This window comes from Phocoena sinus, chromosome 14 (genome assembly GCF_008692025.1).
Source record: "Phocoena sinus isolate mPhoSin1 chromosome 14, mPhoSin1.pri, whole genome shotgun sequence".
Lineage (NCBI taxonomy): Eukaryota > Metazoa > Chordata > Mammalia > Artiodactyla > Phocoenidae > Phocoena > Phocoena sinus.
In genome coordinates this window covers 65,950,552-65,970,782 of record NC_045776.1, presented here as the reverse complement: position 1 = coordinate 65,970,782, position 20,231 = coordinate 65,950,552, and the positions used below count along the sequence as shown (strand labels likewise).

General features: G+C 48.0%; 1 protein-coding gene across 8 annotated transcripts in view; it reads left to right on the top strand.

The window, feature by feature from the left end:
• The window catches only part of LOC116765143 (E3 ubiquitin-protein ligase RNF185), an 88,196-nt gene that overhangs the window by 13,816 nt on the left and 54,149 nt on the right, over window positions 1–20,231 (top strand). For 3 of the 8 annotated variants that reach the window (XM_032654403.1, XM_032654404.1, XM_032654405.1), the window contains 5 exons: window positions 1,422–1,644; window positions 4,660–4,678; window positions 6,400–6,512; window positions 7,936–7,990; window positions 10,536–10,653. In XM_032654403.1, coding sequence (XP_032510294.1) covers window positions 1,469–1,644; window positions 4,660–4,678; window positions 6,400–6,512; window positions 7,936–7,990; window positions 10,536–10,653 — 481 coding nt within the window. In that variant the 5' untranslated portion in view covers window positions 1,422–1,468. Of the gene's footprint in view, window positions 1–1,421; window positions 1,645–4,659; window positions 4,679–6,399; window positions 6,513–7,935; window positions 7,991–8,843; window positions 8,980–10,535; window positions 10,654–12,573; window positions 14,984–19,083; window positions 19,256–20,231 lie in introns of those variants that run through there. The other 5 variants (XM_032654411.1, XM_032654412.1, XM_032654406.1 and 2 more) reach the window with 4 other exon arrangements.

Below are 20,231 nucleotides of genomic sequence, written 5' to 3'. Positions count from 1 at the left end.
GAGCTGGCCTCCTCTCCCTGCTAATGTCACTGAGCTGCTGTCGTGGTGAGGGATGCTCATGAATCTAGAGTTCTGAGTCTATTGTGTAGAGAGGCTTCTGGGTCTAAAAGGACCGTGGCTTTTGGTCCTTATCTCCTGGTAGTTTGGAAGCTGAAATCAGGGTGGTCTTCTGGTGCTCCATTGGTGAGTCCCAGACTTGTGGTGGGGCTGCCTGCTTTGGAGAGAGCGGGTGAGATGACCTGGTGCAGCCACAGAGCTGGAAGGGGCACCTGGAGACCACGGAGTCCAGTGCCTCAGTTTACAGATGAGAAAACTGTGGCCAGAGAGGAGGGGAGGTTTCCAAGACCAGCTAGCAAGCTGGAGGCTCGACTGTGACCAGCATCCAAGCCTCCGATTCTCTGACTGGTAGCTGCCTAGCATTTCCCATTTGGAATCTCTGAGGTGGTGAGGGTGGCCATATCAGGCTCTTGATAGATTCTTGCTCTGCACCCAGAATTTCTGAGTATCTTTTGGTGGTGTTCTCATGCTCATTCTTGTTCAACTCCTGGTGGGTTCTTTGACCTGGAGGTGGTAGTGAACAGTGGTGTGTTTCAGTATTTGGTGACCAGCTTGGTCTGTGGTGGTACAATGGTGGTTTAACTACAAACTGTGTCACGAGACCCAGCCTCAGTTCCACATTCATCAGTCAGCCGAGAGGTCTCGGGCTGCAGTTTCCTAAGGGATAAAAGCTCTTCCTTCATTATGTTTGTATTTATCTTTCACTTATGGTAGGTACTACTGGTTTTGTGTTTTCAGCAGTGATATAAGCCTCCTCTTAAATGTTGATAGATTTAGACAAAATCAGGTATGTAGTATTCTAACCTGGCAGAAGGGGAAATGCAAAAGATTGCAGTGTGGAAGACGTTGGACCAGATGACCTTTTTGGTCCTTCCTAGCTTCCTGGGAAGCTTTCATGGTTACAGGGTTTTCTTTGTATTCTGGCGTGCACTGGTCACGACTTTCTGGCCTGAGCAGACTCGGTCGCCAACATAGAGGCCGTCCAAAGTTAGAAGACAGCCTGTGAACTTTCATTCTGATTGAGCATGTATTTATTTATCACCTGGGCGGTTATCCTGGGAGAATGGAAAGACAGTGAGACAGGGTCCTAGTTCCTGTGGAGAGCTGTTCCGTGGAGGCTGCTCTCTATTTGTGCGGTTCGTTATTTGTGTGGTCCATTCTGGGCCGTGTTCATGGGAAGTTTCTGAGTCGTTTCTCTCTGGGCAGTGCCCCACGACTGTCATCCTCTGCAGCCTCTGGGAAGTCTACTCAGGGGTTCAGTCATAGTCTGAACTTCCAGACCTGAGAGAATATGGGGGTATTGGCATGGAGACTGGGGGGAGTGGCCTGCAGAAATGGGCGGTCATGGGCTCTCTGCCTTTCAGGATTTCCCTGGGGAGAATCTTCACTCAGAGCTTGCTGACAGCCAAGGATGGCAAGCAAAGGGCCCTCGGCCTCTGCATCTCCTGAGAACTCTAGTGCAGGGGGGCCCAGCGGCAGCAGCAATGGCGCTGGTGAGAGCGGAGGGCAGGACAGCACCTTCGAGTGCAACATCTGCCTGGACACAGCCAAGGACGCCGTCATCAGCCTGTGTGGCCACCTCTTCTGGTCAGTACCCCTTCCACTGCCCCAGAGGACACATGCCATGTTTAGAAAGCTTGTGGCCCTGGACAGCTTTGGAGCAGGTTTTCCACCCATTTTGGGTCCTGATACACTCAGGTACAAAGGCAGGAGACCTGGGTTCTCATCCCAGCTCTGCTGCTGATAAGCTGAGTGAACTTGGGCAGATCCTGTCCCCACCTTGGGCTCCCTATCCCCATTTCTAAAGTGACAATACTCACCATTTAGTGAGCACTGCTCCATGCCACTTGCTGTGCTGAGCCAAGAGGCAGTTACAGCACGATGGTTCTGAGCAAGGACTGTGGCTCCAGACTGCCTTGCTCTGAATCCTGACTCTGCCACTTCCCCCCTGGATAACCTTGGGCAAGGTGCTTCCACACACAGTGCTTCATTTTTTAGGGTTGTTTGGGAGCATTAAATGACTCAGGATATGTAAGAGACTTAGAAGAGCACGTAGCACATAGTAAATGTTAACATGAGCTATGATCCTAATATTTGTTACCATATTTTATATATATCAAAATGAAGTGGCTGAGTCAGTGTCCATTCCACCCTTGATGGTTACAGAAGCCCCTTCTGGCTCTGAAAACCTGGGTGAATGTTGAGATTTCTTTTTCCCCCTCTTGATTTTGAGTTGGACCTTGAAGGGCAAATTGGGGTAACTAGAGAGATGAGAATGCCAGCTAGGTGAGGTGAAGAGTGTGTGCCACCCCAAGGCAGACAATTTCTAGGGACAGGCAAATGTGCTGCTGGGTTCATCTGAGACCTGAAGCTGCTGTATCCCTCTAACAGCACTCTGGATGGGTATTATGGGCTGGGGAGTATTAGGAAACAAGATTGTTAAAGGAGGATTGGGCCAGATTATCAAACCCAGATTTAACTGAGTAGAACATGGAGCTATTGCATGTTTTTGAGCAGGGAAGCGGTGTGAAGAAAGGGTCATTTAAATAATATCTCAGGGAGTTTAAATTGGCAACAGTGAAAAAGATAAATTTATTGGTGAATGAGTAGAATGGGGCAGAGGTGTTTTTTTTCCTGGAGGCTCTTGCCCTAATTTTGAAGTTTTATGCAAAAACTGTTGTCATCAGGACTTCCCTGGTGGTCCAGTGGTTAAGACTCTGTGCTTCCATTGTAGGGGGCACGGGTTTGATCCCTGATCGGCGAAGTTCCACGTGCCGCGAGGTGCAGCCAAAAATAAAAAATAAAAATAAACAAAAACTGTTGTCATCAGCCCTCTCCTAGAAATTGGAAATACTCTAGTTGTGATTGAGGTATCATAAAACCAGGATTTGAAAGAATGAAGAATTCAGTCAGGGTACCATTGGAAAGAACACAGGTTCTAAAATGAAAGAGATGCTTCCAATCTGAGTGGTTTGTCCCTAAGCAAATCTACTTTCCTCTCTGTACCCCAGTTTCCTTATCTGTGAAACAGAGATAATTGCACTCGCTCAAAGGTTAGTGTGATGACCGTTCCGTGACATTGACAAATGAAAAGCTATTTAGCCACAGCTCAGCACAGCACACAGTCATTGTTTAATGAATGGGAGTAACTGTCATCATTGCTATAATCCGGAACTTTTCCCAGAGGAAAAGCACTCCCACTTCTCCCCCATAGCCTTTTTTTTTTTTTTTTTTTGCAGTATGCGGGCCTCTCACTGTTGTGGCCTCTCCCGTTGCGGAGCACAGGCTCCGGACGCACAGGCTCAGCGGCCATGGCTCACGGGCCCAGCTGCTCCGTGGCATATGGGATCTTCCCGGACTGGGGCACGAACTCGTGTCCCCTGCATCAGCAGGCGGACTCTCAACCACTGCGCCACCAGGGAAGCCCCCCCCATAGCTTTTGAGGGAAGTTGCCGCTGGAGAGCTGCCGTGATTTGGAGTGACCTCTGCTCAGTTTAGAATGGAATTGCAAGGTTAATGTTGGCGTCAGGTGTCTGTTATGTCCAAGGAGATTGTGTGTCTGGATTGTGAGGCTAAACTGTGGTTCAGTAATTGGGAAAGGAATTATCCTCTGAGTCCAAATTTTACACAGGTTGAGAAGATACATTATGTGAGCGTCAGAAGTCATGTCTACATTTTCCACTGTCCTGGCATTTGGTAGGCGTGCAGTAGATATTTGTTAGTTGAATGGATGAATGTAGAGAGAAAGAAAAAATTTAAATCTGGAGTTAGAGTAACTTTTCCTTCAGTTCTGTAGACGTCATTTTTTGCACCCAGTGCTGGGTGATAGAGGGACAGTAAAAAGAAGTCAGAAGACTTCTGTTTTAGTCCTGGTGCTGCAGGCAAGTCGTTTGATGTTTCTGAGTTTTGTTTCCTCATTTGTAAAATGCGAAATTGAGCAGCAATCTCTGTAGTGTAAGTCACTAAGCTGGAGGTAGCCCTTTCTGCCAAGCAGCTTCCCCATCTTTGTATTACCTAAGGATGTTTTTACGGTAGACTTGAACTTTTAAGCTGCTTCCTGCCAGCAGAGCTCTCAGGGCTGAGGACAGCCTGAAGATTGTGTAAAACTGGATCTAGATCCACACCTTCCCTGTGAGCCTGAGGAGGCTGTGAACCCACTGAAGTTGAGTCTAAAATAGTGCGTGTGTGCATGTGCATGTGTGCATGAGTATGCCCCTGTGAACTTATCTGCACAGAGGATCCTTAACTTTTAATGGATTCCTTCAGAGGCCATAGCCCCTCAAAGGTCAAGTTGTAGAGTAGCTGGGTCTGGGATGGTCTGGGACCTGGGGGTCTTCACAAGTAGTGGGATCCTGAAGGTGGAGACTGGTGTCTTGTCTCCATTGCTTCATTTTTCCTGTGATTTTAGCTCAGTCTTTTCTAATTTCTGATAACAGTGATCCCCACAGACCCTCAGTGGGGTTGCAGTGCTCCACAGTTCAATCCTGTTTTCCCATTTTTCTCCTCCTACCTTACCCAGTGTTTCTGTTAATGAAATAATTTTTCTTCCTTTTCCCCTTTCTCTTTCTCCTTGATGACTGGTTGCCTTGGGGACTCTGGCAGTTGGCCATGTTTACATCAGGTAAGATGCATTGCATTTTACTTTGTCTTTCATCAGCTGTGGTTGCACAAGACACCCCTAGTCTCAGGAGACTACTGTCAGAAGCTGCAATCTTCCCTGCTTGTGGACTCATTTGCTTGCTTTCCCCCCAACCCTCTTTATACACCTGCCCACTGATAGGCAGTTGATGAAACAAGAGGTCAGTGTTGTACCCAGGAGGGATGCTCCTGACTCTGCTGTTGATGGCCTTTGTGGCCTTGGGAAGCTACACCTCTCTGGGTCTCACTTCCTCATTTGTAAATTGGGTTGGATGTGATCGTATGTTAGGTTTTTATTGTTGAGACTGTGCCTCTATAAAAAGCACCTCCCATCATATCAACAATCCCCCCTACCCTTATAGGTCTTGAAAATGTTAGGAAGGGGGAAACTTTTTTGGTCTCAACAGAGAGCTTTTATGAGAGGGAAAAAGTCTGTTTTTCCAGCTTCTTATTATTATGAAAACTAGTTAGTAAGTTTTCTCCAAGACCTAGGCGCCTGCTTGGTGGGACAGAGCTGAGTCTGGCACTGACAATTGGCTGTTAATAATCGCTGCCAGCTGTCTCCATGGTTGTTGTCATTGGAGCCCCACACTTGTAGGTGGCTTGGAAATGTGGAGGGGAGGAGAAAAGTTCCAGGCTGCTAAAGCCTCAGAATCTTGATGGGAGAAAGAAGCAGAGAAAGTGAGAGGGGTTTCCACTACATTTCAGGGCGGTGCATTTTGACCCCAGTGGAACCTCTAGAACATGTCTGTTCTAAATCTGTAAAGAGCACATAATACTTAAGTTTTCGAGCTTTTGACAATAAGATAAAGGAAATAGGATATAAAAGTCATTAAATGCTGCCTTCTCCTTGGCCCTGAAGTCCTAGATTCACATTTATATGATAAACTACATATCACTGGGTCTAAAGATATAATTTATGCTCTAAGATAAATGTTGAATGTGTGTGTGTGTGTGTGTGTGTATAAAATATTTATTTAATGTCTACAAGGACACTAAGGTAATATGTTTTTATCATTTTAATTTTGTTTTTAAGAAAGTTAAAATGATTTTAATACAACCAGTGAAAGGGCCTGAAAAACCCAAAACAGGACTGTTGTTTTTAATTTTGAAAGAAATAGTTGAATACAAAAATCATTGAAAGTACATAAAAAACACTAAGCAAATTTAGATAATAAGAAAAATCTATCCTTTAGCACATAGTAAATCACCAGAAAATGGTCAGCTTATTTCCAGATGGCTGATGTCTAAGACACGTAGTTGTTGAGGAAATACTGTAAAAATGAGAAACACAGAAAGAAAAATCTGACTGCCAGGGTCATACAATTGATCCGTCAGGGAAGATGGAGATTTAAAGTTTGTTCTACCTGCAGCCTGACCTGTGACTGGATCTGTCAGACCTCTTGACACAGCTGCAGGCCTGCAGTTCCTTCCTGTTGTATTGCTGGCAAGCCCCTGAGAGAACAAAGCATTAAGAAGCCTGTTTAATTATGACGGCGTCTAAAGGCAATTTTGATTTCACCACTAGTAAATATTTATTGAGTGCCAGGAGCAAGAATCAGAGAGTTGGGTTCCTTGAGGCATTCCCTGCTGGTGCTGGTGTTTGCAGTTTGAGGGCGCTGGTCCCTGTAGTTCTCCTACTGGCTCTGACTGACCACCCTGGTGGGCTTGTGCCATTCACGTGGTTTTCTCTCCTGCTTGCAGTGGTTGGAGACGAGACCTAACAGACAGGTCTGTCCAGTTTGCAAAGCTGGCATCAGCCGCGACAAGGTGATTCCCCTCTATGGCAGGGGCAGCACTGGGCAGCAGGACCCCAGGTGAGGCCATGGGGCCCCTCTCACACACACTCCTCCCCTTGGACACGAATTCACTTCTATTCAGCACCTCCTCACCCCACCCTTTAGTTAGTGTTTACAGACCCTCCATTTCAAGGCACTTGGCATCCAGATGGGAGTCAGCCAGGAGGGAAGGGGAACCAGGTTGCCATTTGCGGGGCTGTGATACAGATGTGCTGTGAGCATCTGCCAATGGGTAGGCACTATGCTAGGCAGCGCACAAGACACCACCATTGCAAGTATGCAGAGTGCTGTGAAGGAGCCTGGGAAGCAGGGTGTCCAGCAGGAGAGTCTGCAGGGTGGGAGGTGGGTGCTGTAGCAGTGATGTCTAAAGTCTGGGGGGAGGAAATGGGGGTCTGGGAGGCTTTGTGGAGTTTGAGATTTCTGGAAATGGAGGCATTCTGTTGAGAACCTTCATGGAGTGGTGCTCGAGTGTGCACATAACACACCCACGCACACTTTTCCCAAACTCCCGACAGTATCTGTTACCTTCTTCCACCCCACTCCAGCATACCCTGTACCCAGACATATTGGACTTCTCTTAAAGGGACTTATTTATGCTTTCACCTTCATGAGCCTTTGTATTTGTTGTCCATTTGCCTCTTCTGCCCTCTCCAGTCCTGCTCAACCCCCTTCTCCTCCTCTAACTTCTGCCGTCTTTTATGAGCAACCGTAAAGTTACCTCCTCCTTAAAGTGGCCTTTCTTCCCCACATTAGTTGCTTTCACCCATGCCCCCACTCCATTTAGTTGACACCTCTTTTAAAGAAGTCCGTTCCACGCTGTAGTGTGATTGGTTGTAGCCGCCTTTAAACCACAAGCACCTCAAGAGTAGGATCTATCTTCAGTCTTGGTAGCATCCTGCCTAGCGCCTGATGGATAACAAGCCCTCAGTCCAGTATTTGTGGGATGAGTGATGGAAGGGGCTAGGACCCAGAGGTCCTAGAGAGAAAGAATAGTGTAAAGTACTTGCTCAAGAGTAGTGGGAGGTAAAGCTGAAGGTAATGGGGCAGAGCAGAGAGACCCTGAATCTCAGCCTTCTCTGCTGACAGGCCATCTTCTGTTTGAATTTGGATTTGGGGTTTTTGACATCCGTGACCCAGGTCCAGGAAGGTGCCTGGCTGACAGTTGTAACCAATCTGGGTATGGCTCTCTGTGAGAAGAATAAGCTGAGTGCAGTCTGATGAGCATCTTGTAACAAATGGATTTTCTCCCTAGTTTTGTACACACTAGGGAAAAGCAATTGCATGTAGAACAGAGTTAGTATTTGGTTTAATTTGGCATAAGTTCATGTGCCGGGCGTGAAAGGGGGCCATGGCCCTGACCCTGTTGGTGAAGAGCTCCCCCACTCAGGGAACAGGTCAAAGCATTTCGTAATAGACTTATTTTACACCGTTTCTGTTTCAGAGAGAAGACTCCTCCCCGTCCTCAAGGACAGAGGCCAGAACCGGAGAACAGAGGGGTGAGGAAAATTCTAGGAGAAGGCTTCTAGAAATGAGCCCATGGCTTTAGAAGTTTCCCTCTCAGCCCTACATTTTTTCTCCTTGATTATAAAAGTAAAGGAAAATTTGCCAATTACAGAAAGGAAAAGAGGGGAGAAAATAACTTATAATCATACTATCCAGAGATAACCAATGGAAACACATTGGTCTATTTTCTTTTCTATTTTTCTATGATTATCTATACACACACAAATTTTATAGATCTATTTGTGTGTGTGTGTTTTATAGATAGATGTTTGTGTATACATATATTTTTATTTTTACAATATTTGGCTCCTGTTTTGTAACTCTAAGATTTTATTCTTTCTATATTTAGTGCCCTCTGTGTGCTGGGCCTCATTCTAGGCACTGGTAATATATCAGTGAACATAGTAAAGATCCCTGCCCTTATGGAGTTCACAGGCAGACCTTGGAGATGCTTCAGGTTTAGTTCCAGACCACCACAATAAAGCGAATATCACAGTAAAGCAAGTCACACAATTTTTTTGGTTTCCGAGTGCATATAAAAGTTATGTTTACGCTATAGTCTTATTAAATTAGCAATAAATAGCATTATGTCTAAAAAAAAGTGCATACTTTAATTAAAAAATACTTTATTGAGGACTTCCCTAGTGGTCCAATGGACAAGACTGTGTACTTCCCAGGCTCTGGTTCCCAGTGGAGCATTAGCTCCTAACCCAGGAATCCGAGGCCCCAGGAAGCCAGAGGCCCTGACTGTGAAGACTGCACATCAGATGTACACGCCAGTGCACATCTCTGGCGTTTACAAGCACCCACAGCCACCGGTGATGTTTTTTGCCTACTCTGCCCCAGGAACATAAACCTACCAAATGTGAGGACTTGTGGGATTGATTGTACAGGTGTTGCTGGAAGGGAGGCCGGAGGGCCAGTCCTCGGATTTGCACTGAATGAAGTGGTGGTTCCTGATGAAACAGTTGCACCTTCCTGGGTAAGGCAGCCTTGATATCAGGAGCCCTCAGACTCAACCAGGCTAGCTCTTAGTTGGAGGTTTTTCTGCACTGAGGAGATGGAAACCAGTTTTTCTTCCCTGTAGGTCTGCCCTCTTAATAAATCTGCTGTTAGGCTTTATAGGTAGTGCTGCCCATCAAGAAGTTTGGAGCTGGGTGCCAGGCTATGCTCAGTAGGGATAGGGAGCAGCCACTTGCATGATTTGCAAGAGACTCACAAATGAAGGCCTATCAGCTCTTCGTGGAGAGCAGTTAGCCCAATAATTTTTCTTTTCTTTAATTATTTTTTAATCAGTTCTAAAGATCTACCCAGGGATGCAGAGGAGAAGAGGAATTTTTTAAAGATGTTCACAGTAATTAAGAGCATGGGTTTTCGGACCATACTGATCTAGTTCCAGATCTAAACTCTACCCCTTACCAGCTGTGTGACCTTGGTCAAGTTATTTCATCTCTCTGAGCCTTGGTTTGGTCATCTGTAAATGTGGGTGATCCTAATGTAAGAATTAAATGCAATTTGAGTGTACTAGTGCTTAGCACAGTACCCAGCACAGAGTTGGCACTTAGAAAATAGGAGTTAACCTATTTACAATATTATGATTCCTTCCGAATCTTTTCATGTGAAAGATGATGCAGTGTAGAACATATTGGGCTGGCCAAAAAGTTCGTTTCCACCATCTTATGGGAAAATCTGAATGAACTTTTTGGCCAACCCAACATTTTAGGGAAAAAAGGCTGAGGATGATACCAAACTGCTGACAGTGGTCATTGGAGGGAGGGGTTATGAAGTGGAGGGTGAACAAGGAGACCTCTGATTTTCTGTGTTATTTATTCCTATAATGTGTTAATTTCTCATAGCAAGCGTATTACTTTTGTAATCAGGAAGAAAAGTGTTTTGAATTTTTAAAATTCTCTGTAACAATATTAAAAGAAAAATCTTAGGGAAAATACTTATCCATATCTTTTCCACCTACATACATATTGTCACATACTTGTGACCATGGTGTTCATACAGTTTTGTCTGAAAGCTTTTGGTCATAAGAGTTTTTCTGTGTTGCTGCATAGTCAGCGTAATGTATTGAAATTTTTTTTTTTTTTTGTATTGAAATTTTGATCATGACCTCCATTGTTGGCCAATTAGAGTTCCACTTTTTTTGCTCTTATAGATAATGTGTAGCTTGTTCTATGTTCCCTTGTAATTGGGTATAAGAGTTGTTGACACTTTGGCTGTTATAAAGCATGTAGAAAGTTTTATTGGCTGGTGTGGGACTCTGGGAAGGAACCTGGAGCTCTGAGAACACTTACTTGCATCAGCAGAGAGTTTTACTTTGGGTCAGAGCCAGTCCTTTCTGGCATTCATAGCTCCTTAGCTGGGACCCCTGGATGGCCAGGAGGGCGGAGGAGCCACCAGGGTTCCTCTGCCTTGAGATCTAGATGGGAGGAAAAGAGGGTGGGGAAGAAATGCGGGTGCCACACGTAAGGTGACGTGTGACAGGTGAGGAGAAACCTGCCTGTTCTGAATTGCATTTCTTCTACACAGGGGTTTCAAGGGTTTGGATTTGGAGATGGTGGCTTCCAGATGTCTTTTGGAATTGGGGCATTTCCCTTTGGCATATTTGCCACAGCATTTAACATAAACGATGGGCGGCCTCCTCCAGGTAAGACCCTATTCTCTTGGTGATTTTGCTTGAAGACTCCTAGGAATTCAGCAATATGTAGGATAATCAGCCTTTTCAAAATGTGCTAAACTCTTTTCCGATTACTGGTAGTCATGGTAATGATATTGCACACTTAACCAAGTATTAGGCACAAGCACGTTCAGAGTGCTTTCCATTATAAACCTGGGATCCCCACGATGAGCCTGTGGGATAGATGTGCAATTAACTCCATTTTACAATTCAGAAAATGCTTAGTAATGTTTTCCAAGATATAACCCATGCCCATAAAATGAAAAAGTATATACTCTACCCAGCTGAGTAAAAGCCTAGTTCTGGGCGTATACCCCTGACTTTGACCATTGGGGGTGGGGAGGGGCCAGGTGACTGCAAGGAGTCTGGGCCTCCCTATTTTCTGGCATCTCTGGCCAGCTTCCCTCAGGACACACGGAGGGCTGGTCCTAAGCCCCAGCCCTTTGGGAACCATGCCTAGGTCTGCCACCTGCTTCTACCTTTCTCCCTCCAGCCAGCTTGAGAGTGCTGGCTGCAGTTGGTGTAGGGCAGGGCAGTGAGGTAGGTGCCCTGGGCTCTATCGCAATCTGACGCCCAGGCCCAGATCCTGACCATGGAGCTGCAGAGCTGCTGAGGGCGGTTGAGCTCTGCTTGCACTCAATGGGGCCTCGTGTGCTGGGCACAGTGTGAGGTACAGAAGGGACCAGTGCGTGGCTCCTGGCCAGGAGCTTAGGCTCTAGGGACAGTAACCTCTCCTGAGCCATCCATTTGTCCCCTGCCCCCCGACCCAGGTGCTTGGCACATAGCAGACAATCGGTAAGTCTTTGTTGACTGCCAGCCTGCTTGATTCCATCAGCGTGCCTAACTGGGGCGTAATATAGCACCAAGCAATCTTGGGACTGCCCTTCCTTACCTCATCTGCCTCAAAAGTTTCTCCTCTGTTCGCATGCTGTTTTATCAGAGGAAAGAGACCCCAAAGGGCCAGGCATGCTCTGCTCTGAAGGAGGGACAGGGCCCCGTGGAAGGAACACGCACCTGCCTGCTAGTTTATTTCCATCCATCCTGGTCCAGGGCTCACCCGGGTTCCCCAGGTAAAGAGAGTTCACAGCCAGGCTGTGAACTCTCTTTATCCCCTTGGCACACTCAGACAGTTTTCCCTTGTTGTGTGTGTTTGGTACAGTTTGCCCATCTGGGATGTAGTTTCTCTTAACTCTCCTTGCCCCACAGTCAGGACAAGGAGCTCTATGGAGTAGCTTTTCTCAAAGCAGAGAGGAGTGGAGACCCAGGTTCTCAGCCCACTTCTGCCCCTAGTTTGCTATGGATTGAGGGAGGCAGGTCATTTTGCCTCTCTGGGCTCTAGTTCTCGTCTCTGGAAAAGGAAGGCACCTCACGCGGGGCTCCCTGAGACCCCTCCTGACTCATCAGTGCCAGAATCTAGAAACTCCATGACTCGAGAGGCAGTGTGTGGAGAGGCTGAGAGCACAACTGTGGGCTCTCCGCCAGCTCATGAACCTTGAGATCTTAGGCAGGTCACCTCATACCTGTGCTTCAGTTTCTTTTTACACAGAATGGGATAATAATGCCCAACAGGCAATAATGTGTATACACAACAGCACACACAAGATGCTTAACAAATAGTAGCTTTTATTTTTCCCTCCAAGACTTTCCTGGTTTATTTGCACCTGGAGACAAAACCCTCTTAGGATGAATTGGAGACTTTGTCCTCATTGTTAAATTTTTATAATTTGAATTTTGTTTTGCCTAATATTATTTGGGGTTTGGAAATATTTTTAGTGTGCAGGATTCTGTTGTAAAGAGATGAAGGTTGATGCTCTCGACTTCTGACTCCAGTGGGCAGTGTGTGCAGCTGCGGCATTCTCACAGCCTCCCTCCTCCCTCCTGTCCCTCCAGCTGTCCCCGGAACGCCCCAGTACGTGGACGAGCAGTTCCTGTCACGCCTGTTCCTGTTTGTGGCCCTGGTGATCATGTTCTGGCTATTGATTGCCTAATGCTGGGCTCCTGGCCTACATCCATGCAGGGCCTCTGGACCGGTGACATGCCACCCCCACTCTTGATGTTTGGCTTCCTGGCTAATCCTGACCTCTGGAATCAGTGGGGTCAGTGACACATCAAGGAGTTTTGCTTCTCCATCAGAGCTTTGGGACTCAAGACCAGTTGTTGAGGACCCTGGAGTGAGGCCACTGCTGTAAACACCTCAGGCCTTGGCATTGAGTCATTTCTTATGGGTTACACCGTGAAATCCTGTCCCAGCCAGCTCAGCAGGTCCTGACTCTGCACAGGAAAGAGGCAGGAGAAGAGGAATTGTCAGTACAATTTCACCTGAATTTAATATTAAAAAAACAAAGGGACGAACCAAATATGGAAACATTTTTTCATCTCTTTAAATACCCCTTGGTAAGTGGCCTCTGAAGTCAGTGGGACTCCTCGTATAGAGAGGTTCCCCTTCCAGATCGCAGTGCTATTCTGTCCTATTTCCTCTTCAGCAGAGATGCAAGAAATTGCTGTCCTATTAAGATCATAATTGCAGCAGCTGGAGCTGGAGTCAATTCATGAATTCACCAGGAGATCTATTGCCTCTGGGCTGTGCTCAGTGTCTTTGGCTCCAGAGTGGCTTGAATGACCTCCTGGTTTCCTGGCGTAGATTATCCCCAGAGACATGTGGTTTCCCATCAGTTTTCCCCCAAAACTATGCACATCTGCCTCCCTGCCAGAGGGCACCCATTCTAGATTACTGTTGAAGCCAGGACGGACTGCGTGTTAGGAAAGACCTGCAGTCGGGACTCAGGTGGGATTCGGAGCTCAGATGCAGGAACGGCTGAACAAGCAGCCTTGTCCCTAAGGCCGCAGAAGCTCCAGGTGCATCCTTTCCCAGACCCCACAAAGGAAACTGGGAGCCTTGTTGAGTCACCCCAGCTGCATGTTGAAGACCACCCTCCTCAGAAGCCAAATTGTCCTTAAAGAAGAGGCAGGGAAAGGGGAGACCCAGCATGTGACTCTGATTTTGGTATGGTTTGAAGACCTCTTGTGTGTGTGCTAAAACCAGAGAAGCACGCTACTCCAGAGCAGGCAACCCCTGGTGGTTTGTAAAGCCGGGCGCAGAGCCCAGGGAGCCTCAGCACAAAGATAGGATGTGGTCTGCCTGTGGAAGTCATCCTCTGGAAACTTTCAGGGAAGTCATTCTTCCCAAGCCCTTGATTTGTTTTTCAACTTCACAAGCTTCTTCTTCCAAATTTGACTGAGGGAGTGTGTTGCCAGCAGGAGAACAGTTCACCTGGTGGAATGGTTCTCGCTCTGCCAGTCTGGCATCTTCCTAGAAATTCAGGCTCTTCCAGGAGACCCTTAGGGTAGGGGGAGATGGACTTACTCTGAGGGCCTCCCTGTCACTTCACCAGTCCACACCGCTCCTGAGTTTACCCCCAGCAATAGCCAACAAGTGGTTGAAAGCTCCACCTAGTGTTTGTTCCAGATGTGGTTCTGCATAGCGTGTGGAAACCAAGACCTTGAGGAAGATGAGGGAAGCCCTTCTCTCTCCACTGCACCCCCCACTTCCCCTCTTACCTTTCAGTGCCAGAGTTCAGTGTTTAAACAGACAAAATACAAATATTGAATAGGTGGTTCATTTGCCGAATCCATTTAGTAGGAATAAGCCACCTGCTTTACGGTGTGCCTGATGGATTTCAAAGATTCTCTGGGCACCCACTCAAGAGTGCTCATTTTATCACCTGGAAATCCCAGGTCTGACGGGCCCTGGTTTCTCAGTGCAACGGCCCCACCTAGTGATGGGAGAGAGGACTTCAGTCAGATGGATCGAACAGAAATGGGTTTCCAGAAGAAAGGTTTAAAAAAGAAGGGTTGTAGGTAGGAAGACAAATAACTTTGACCCTTTAACGAAAAGGAGTGAGCCCAGGAGAGCTCCACCAGCAAAGGCATCCCAGGAATCTGTTAGCAAAGCCAGGTTGGCCATGTGCCCTTTGATTTTGAACCTTGCAGGTCCCCACTCATGCTCTTCCAGGAGCTGGGGCAGGAGAGCCGACTTGGGACTGCTGGCCCAGCCCCGACAGGGAGGCCCCTTCCCAATGCCCCCACAGGCTCACCACCTCACCCCTCTGCTGAGGCAATTTTCCTTTCTTTGTGTGTGTTTTCTATGTTCTTGGCCCCCAACCCCTCCTGCCACCTTTGTGGATTAGGACCAGGTCCCAACCACAGTCAGAAAATAATACCGTGTACACCTTGACCAGTCACTAATTTTCACTGTTGTAAAAGTGATTTGATTTAGAATTAAACAAATGGTTTTACATAACTGTGAGCTGTGGACTCACTGTGTCAGGGGAGTGGGGGGGAATGGGTTGAGGACTGGTCTGGCCTCCGCGAAGATTGAGGATGAAAGTCTTCAAACACCCATGGATAATTAGAAATGAGAAGCATAGGCTGGAGGCCTGGCTTCATACACAGCCCCACCCAAGGTGTGACCTGTCTGACAGGCAGACCCAGTCCTCATAAGTGTATGGAATTCTGAAGGTTGTGGGCTGCCACCCTGGAGCTTAGCTTGTGGCCAAAAAGAGCCTTGAGGAGAAGCAGGTTGTTCCGTGTCAGCATCTCTCCCCACGTTCTTTGACAAGGCAATCTGGCCTCCAGCCAAGCCCTCTACCTGTAACGGGGCGTGCTGCTCTGTAAGGTTCCGTGAGGTTCTCAGCAGAATGTGAGATGGAAGATGGTGATATTACAAACCTGGCCCAGCCTTGGGCTCCCCAGCACATCAGAGCTACAGGTCATCCGTCTGAAAGGAGTTCTTTTCTCCCTCTTAAACTTTGACCTAACAATTATCAAATTGAATAGTGCCAAGACATAGTAGGAAATGCAAAGGTAAGGGAACTCCAGGAATTCATAAGCCCAGTAAGAAAAGGAAACAAGACACAGAAGTAGAACAGGACAATAAGGCCTCCATGTACCAGTTGTTCAACCCCAATAGCCATCAACTCAGGTCCAGTCTTGTTTCATCCCCACCCTGACACTGTTCCTCTCCCGTACCTGCACTGTTTTGAAGCAAATTTTAGTCATATCTCACCTATTAAGTATTTCAATATGCATCTCAAGGATTTTTAAAAATATAACCAAGATACTCTTTTATGTACCTTTAAAAATTGATGGTAATTCCTTAATATCATGTATCCAATCATTGTTCAAATTTTCCTAGTTGTCTCATAACTCTTGTACAGTTTGAGTTGAGATCCAGATTAGATCCATACGTTGCTATTGGATGTCTCTTAAGTCTGTTACATCTGTAGGATCCTCTTCTGTCTCTTTTCTTTCCCTTGCAGTTAGTTTGTCCTGTTAAGTTTCCTAAAACTTCACTTTTGCTATTTGCATCACTGTGGTATTAACAAACTCTTCTCACTCTTGTATTTCCTGTAAATTGGTTGTTAAATCTAGAGGCTTAGCCAGATTCAGGCTTGATTTTTTTTTTTTTTTTTTTTTTTTGGTAAGACTATGTCATGAGTGGTAGTGTATACTTCTTGTTGCATCATATCAGGAGACACATAATGTCTGGTAGTCCCTCTTTGTGATGTTAGCAGCCCTTACTGATCATTGTTGAGAACAGCACTGTCCAATAGAATTTTCTGCAGTTGTGGAGATGTTCTCTGTCTGCACTGTGCAACACAGTAACCACTAGCCACATGGGGCTATCAGGCACCTGAAATGTGGCTAGAGTACTGAAGAACTGAATTTTTTGTTTTATCTCATTTTAATTTAAATAACCACGTATGGCTAGTGGCTACCATATTGGACTGTGCAGATTTAGATTAGTTCACAGGGGTTGCAAAATGATATAATTGAAAATAACAATGTGTTAAGGGTTTAGAAACAAGACTGCACTTCTGGCAGAATGGGACAACAAAATTACAGAGAACATGGGGAGCAGTGGGGTTGTGGAGGACAGCTGGTGGTTGTAGGAATGGCAGAATGTTACAAGGGCAGAAGGTATTCAGGAAAAAGCAGAGTCCTCGAGCGAAGGGAGTAGGGAGAGAAGGCTGTAGGGTGAGATGTGGTTAGTTCTTGAGGGCCAGGTTTGGCTGTTATTTTGTAGGCAATAGGGAGCTATTCGTTTTTGAGCACAGAAGTGACAGAAACCTAATTTTGGAAGATTAATCAGTCCATTTTAGGTAGGATGATTCAGGGAGAGGAGAAATTAGAGGTCCAAGACTGGCTTGGTCTGAGGCACATGGAAGTGACACTGGGAGTATCTGGCCGTGGACCAGTAGACCAGTTCCCTCAGGATGGCAGAGCCAGACCTTAAGATGTTTGTCAGGGCCCAGGTCCTCATTTCTGTAGGCCCAGAGAGTTGATTGTGAGTCAGTCAGCAGGATCTGGCCTCAAGGACTGACCAAGCCATGGTCAGGTAATCAAACTGCGCACAGGTGACCTGGTACTAGAAACCCAGGAGGCTTTCTCCCTGCGCAGGCCTTTTCTGCCCTCCAGAACTCCCTTTGAGTTCACAAGTGATTTTGGAATGTTCTTTGTATCCGTGTTGAAAAGGTATCTCTGGGTTTTATCATTTCTATAGACTGCTGTTCTCTTCCTTTACATTTCAACTTTTCATTTCTCAAAGTTACCTGAACTTCCCTGGGAGCAACTTGGGGGGAGTTGTTTATCCTCCCGCTCCCTGCTGGTGAAGACCATGAGGCTGGAGGTGGGAAAGAAGTGTAATGAGAGTGAGGAGGGAGAAGAGACAGACCTGGGTGCCTTGCTGTGGGGCAGAGGGAGAGGGAAGACTCCCAGGGGCCTTGGTTCCAAGGCTGCCAGTGCCTGGGTGTCTGGGAAAATACAGTGTAACCTCTTTCCATGTGCAGGGCAAATAAAAACCTCACCCCTTTTTGCTAGCCACTCTCCTTGTCAGGAGAGTCCCCTGGATCACCATCACTTTAATTCAATACAGAGTTTTGTCTTTACTATAATCAGAGCAGAGGTAGCCTCAGAAAGTAAAGCCGACTCCTGAAGAGGGTTCCCAGGAATGAACAGAAGTGAGGCACATCACCCACACTGCCCCTCAGCACTTTCTTCACACTCAGGACTTCAGGGGACACCTGCCACACCCAGAGGAGAAAAATCTGACCTGCATCTGGTTTGGAGTACACAGAGCAGGAAGGAAGAGGATTGTGCTCACCTTTGTGTACTTGAGTGCTGGGTTGAACTTCATCCTTGGTGGGAGTGTTGTGATCCATTTCCTTGGGCCCCATCCCTGTCCCTTCCTGGTCATTTGTACACTTTTCTCATGACCTATATCTGATCTAAGGAAATAACAGTTGCCAAAGACCCAGCACAAGAGAATCAGATTGGGAGGGACCTCAGGGACCAGCTGATGTGGCCGAGCCTTAGTCACACAGAGGACCCCAAGCCCCTCCCAAACCAAGTGAGGGGAAGTGGTTCTCTCAAGGCCCCTCAGCCACCTAGCGGCTGCGAGAAACCAGTCTGCTGTCCTTAATCCTGGTCCAGGGCTCTTCTCTACAAAGAAGAGTCCGAAGGGCAAATCCAAACCACTGGTACATTTCCTTTGACCTACATGGCATTTTTAGAATTTGAATGTTACCAACATTTTTTTTTTTTTTTTTTTTTTTTTTTTTTTTATGCGTTACGCGGGCCTCTCACTGTTGTGGCCTCTCCCGTTGCGGAGGACAGGCTCCGGACGCGCAGGCCCAGCGGCCATGGCTCACGGGCCCAGCCGCTCCGCGGCACGTGGGATCCTCCCAGACCGGGGCACGAACCCGTGTCCCCTGCATCGGCAGGCGGACTCTCAACCACTGCGCCACCAGGGAAGCCCCAACATTTTTAAAAGAGGGAAATTTCACCTAAATACCTGGATGTTTGGCTTATCTTGAAAAATTGGAAGATCTGGTGTTCGGGGTTCATTTATATACCTGCTTGGCCTGCTAAGGATCTGCCACTGAGTGTCAGCTTGCTTATAGTGGTACAGACAAGTGGCTTCTCTGAGCTGGAAGCTTCTAAGAAAAGCCCACCCTCAACCCCCCCCCAAAGCTATTTGTGGGTAAACGTGGTTTCTCCATATTCATAGTCTTGATTCCAGACACTACTGGAAAGAGCTTTCGACTGGGGATTAAGAGCCAGCGTTCCCATCCCAGCTCATCTCCTAATAAGCTGAGCCATTTTGAGGTTCGAACTTGTCCCCTCTGGTCCTCAGCTGTCCCCATCGGTAAAATGGGCAGAGGGTCCCCTGTGTTGAGATCTCCAGGCTGCGCAGAATCACCATCACCAGTTCGGGCACCCACAGAGGGCGCAGAGTCTAGCGGGCACCAGGGCCGCCGCAGAGCCCGGACCAGGGGGCGGGGCTAGGCTCAGGGGCGGGGGCTGGCGTCGGCTGGGCGGGGCGTAGGCGGGCGGGCCCCCGTGCCAGGTGCGGTTTGGTCCTCCCCGGGCGCCGTAGGCGGCGCATCTCGCTCGCGCCCCAGGCAGAGGTGCTCGCGCGTCTGAGGCGGCGGCAGGAGCTGAGCGGAGACGCCACTGTAGCGGCCTCCTCTTCCCCATTTCCGCGCCTCTGGGACCATGGCCGAGCAGGCGGGTAAGGAAGGGCTGCGCCGTCCTGTCCCGGCCCCGGGGCGCCTGAGGGGAGCTGGCGGCCTCTCGGGGGTTTCGGGCTGAGTGGACCCTCGTGGGTACCGGCTCCTTAGAGAATTTGGGGAGTGAGCACAGCGCTCGCCGAAGACTCGGAGGTTGTGGGGAGCGGGGATAGAGGGCTCGCGGGGAGGTGGGGCAGGCGGGGTTGGCGGCTTCTCGCGAGTCGAGGTCCTTGGGAGGAAGGGATGCTGGGGGGGCACCTTTTTTTGTGGACCTGGAGACTGCAGGTCCTCAAAACTCTAAGGAAGCTGAGGGGACCGGTTTCCGTTGGAGTCACAGTTTGGGGGAATATGGGGAGTACGGCATCTTCAGAGTTCGGGTAGGTTCTGAGGGTATGGAGAGTTACCCCGTGTTCTGGATTTTCTGTGGGAAATTGAGGAGAGTATGAGTTTCCCACGGGATCCAAGCCTTCTGGAGGGTATCTTGGTGCCTGCGGTCTCCTGGGTCTTGGGGTTCTTTGCAGGAAGTAGGGCATTGTGGGCTCCCTTGGGGTTTAGGACACGACTGGGGGTAGGGAGAGATTGGAGCTTCTTCCTGAGGCAGGTAGGGCCCCTGGGGCTCTGGGCCCTCCCATGGCCCCTCTAAGACCAGAAAGGAATGTGGCCAAACACCTCCTGGAAGGAAGAGTGTCTAAGGGTGAAGGGTAGCTTCAGGGTTAGGGTGGCTGGGCCTGCGGTTCCTTCCCAGTCATTTCACACCACCCTGCAGCTTCCTGCCCTCCTTGCCTGTCCCCCAGTACCAGGAACTTTCTGTTTCCCAGAAAGTTGTGGGAAACACCCACCTGTGTGGGTGGCCCAGCCTCTGGGTCGACCAGGGTCAGCGTCCAGAAGCTTTCTAGAGCTGGCAGGAGGGAATAGTGGAGGAGGGAGGCTGTCCTGGATATCTGCCCCCGCTTCCTGGCTTTCAGCCTGTGGACAGTC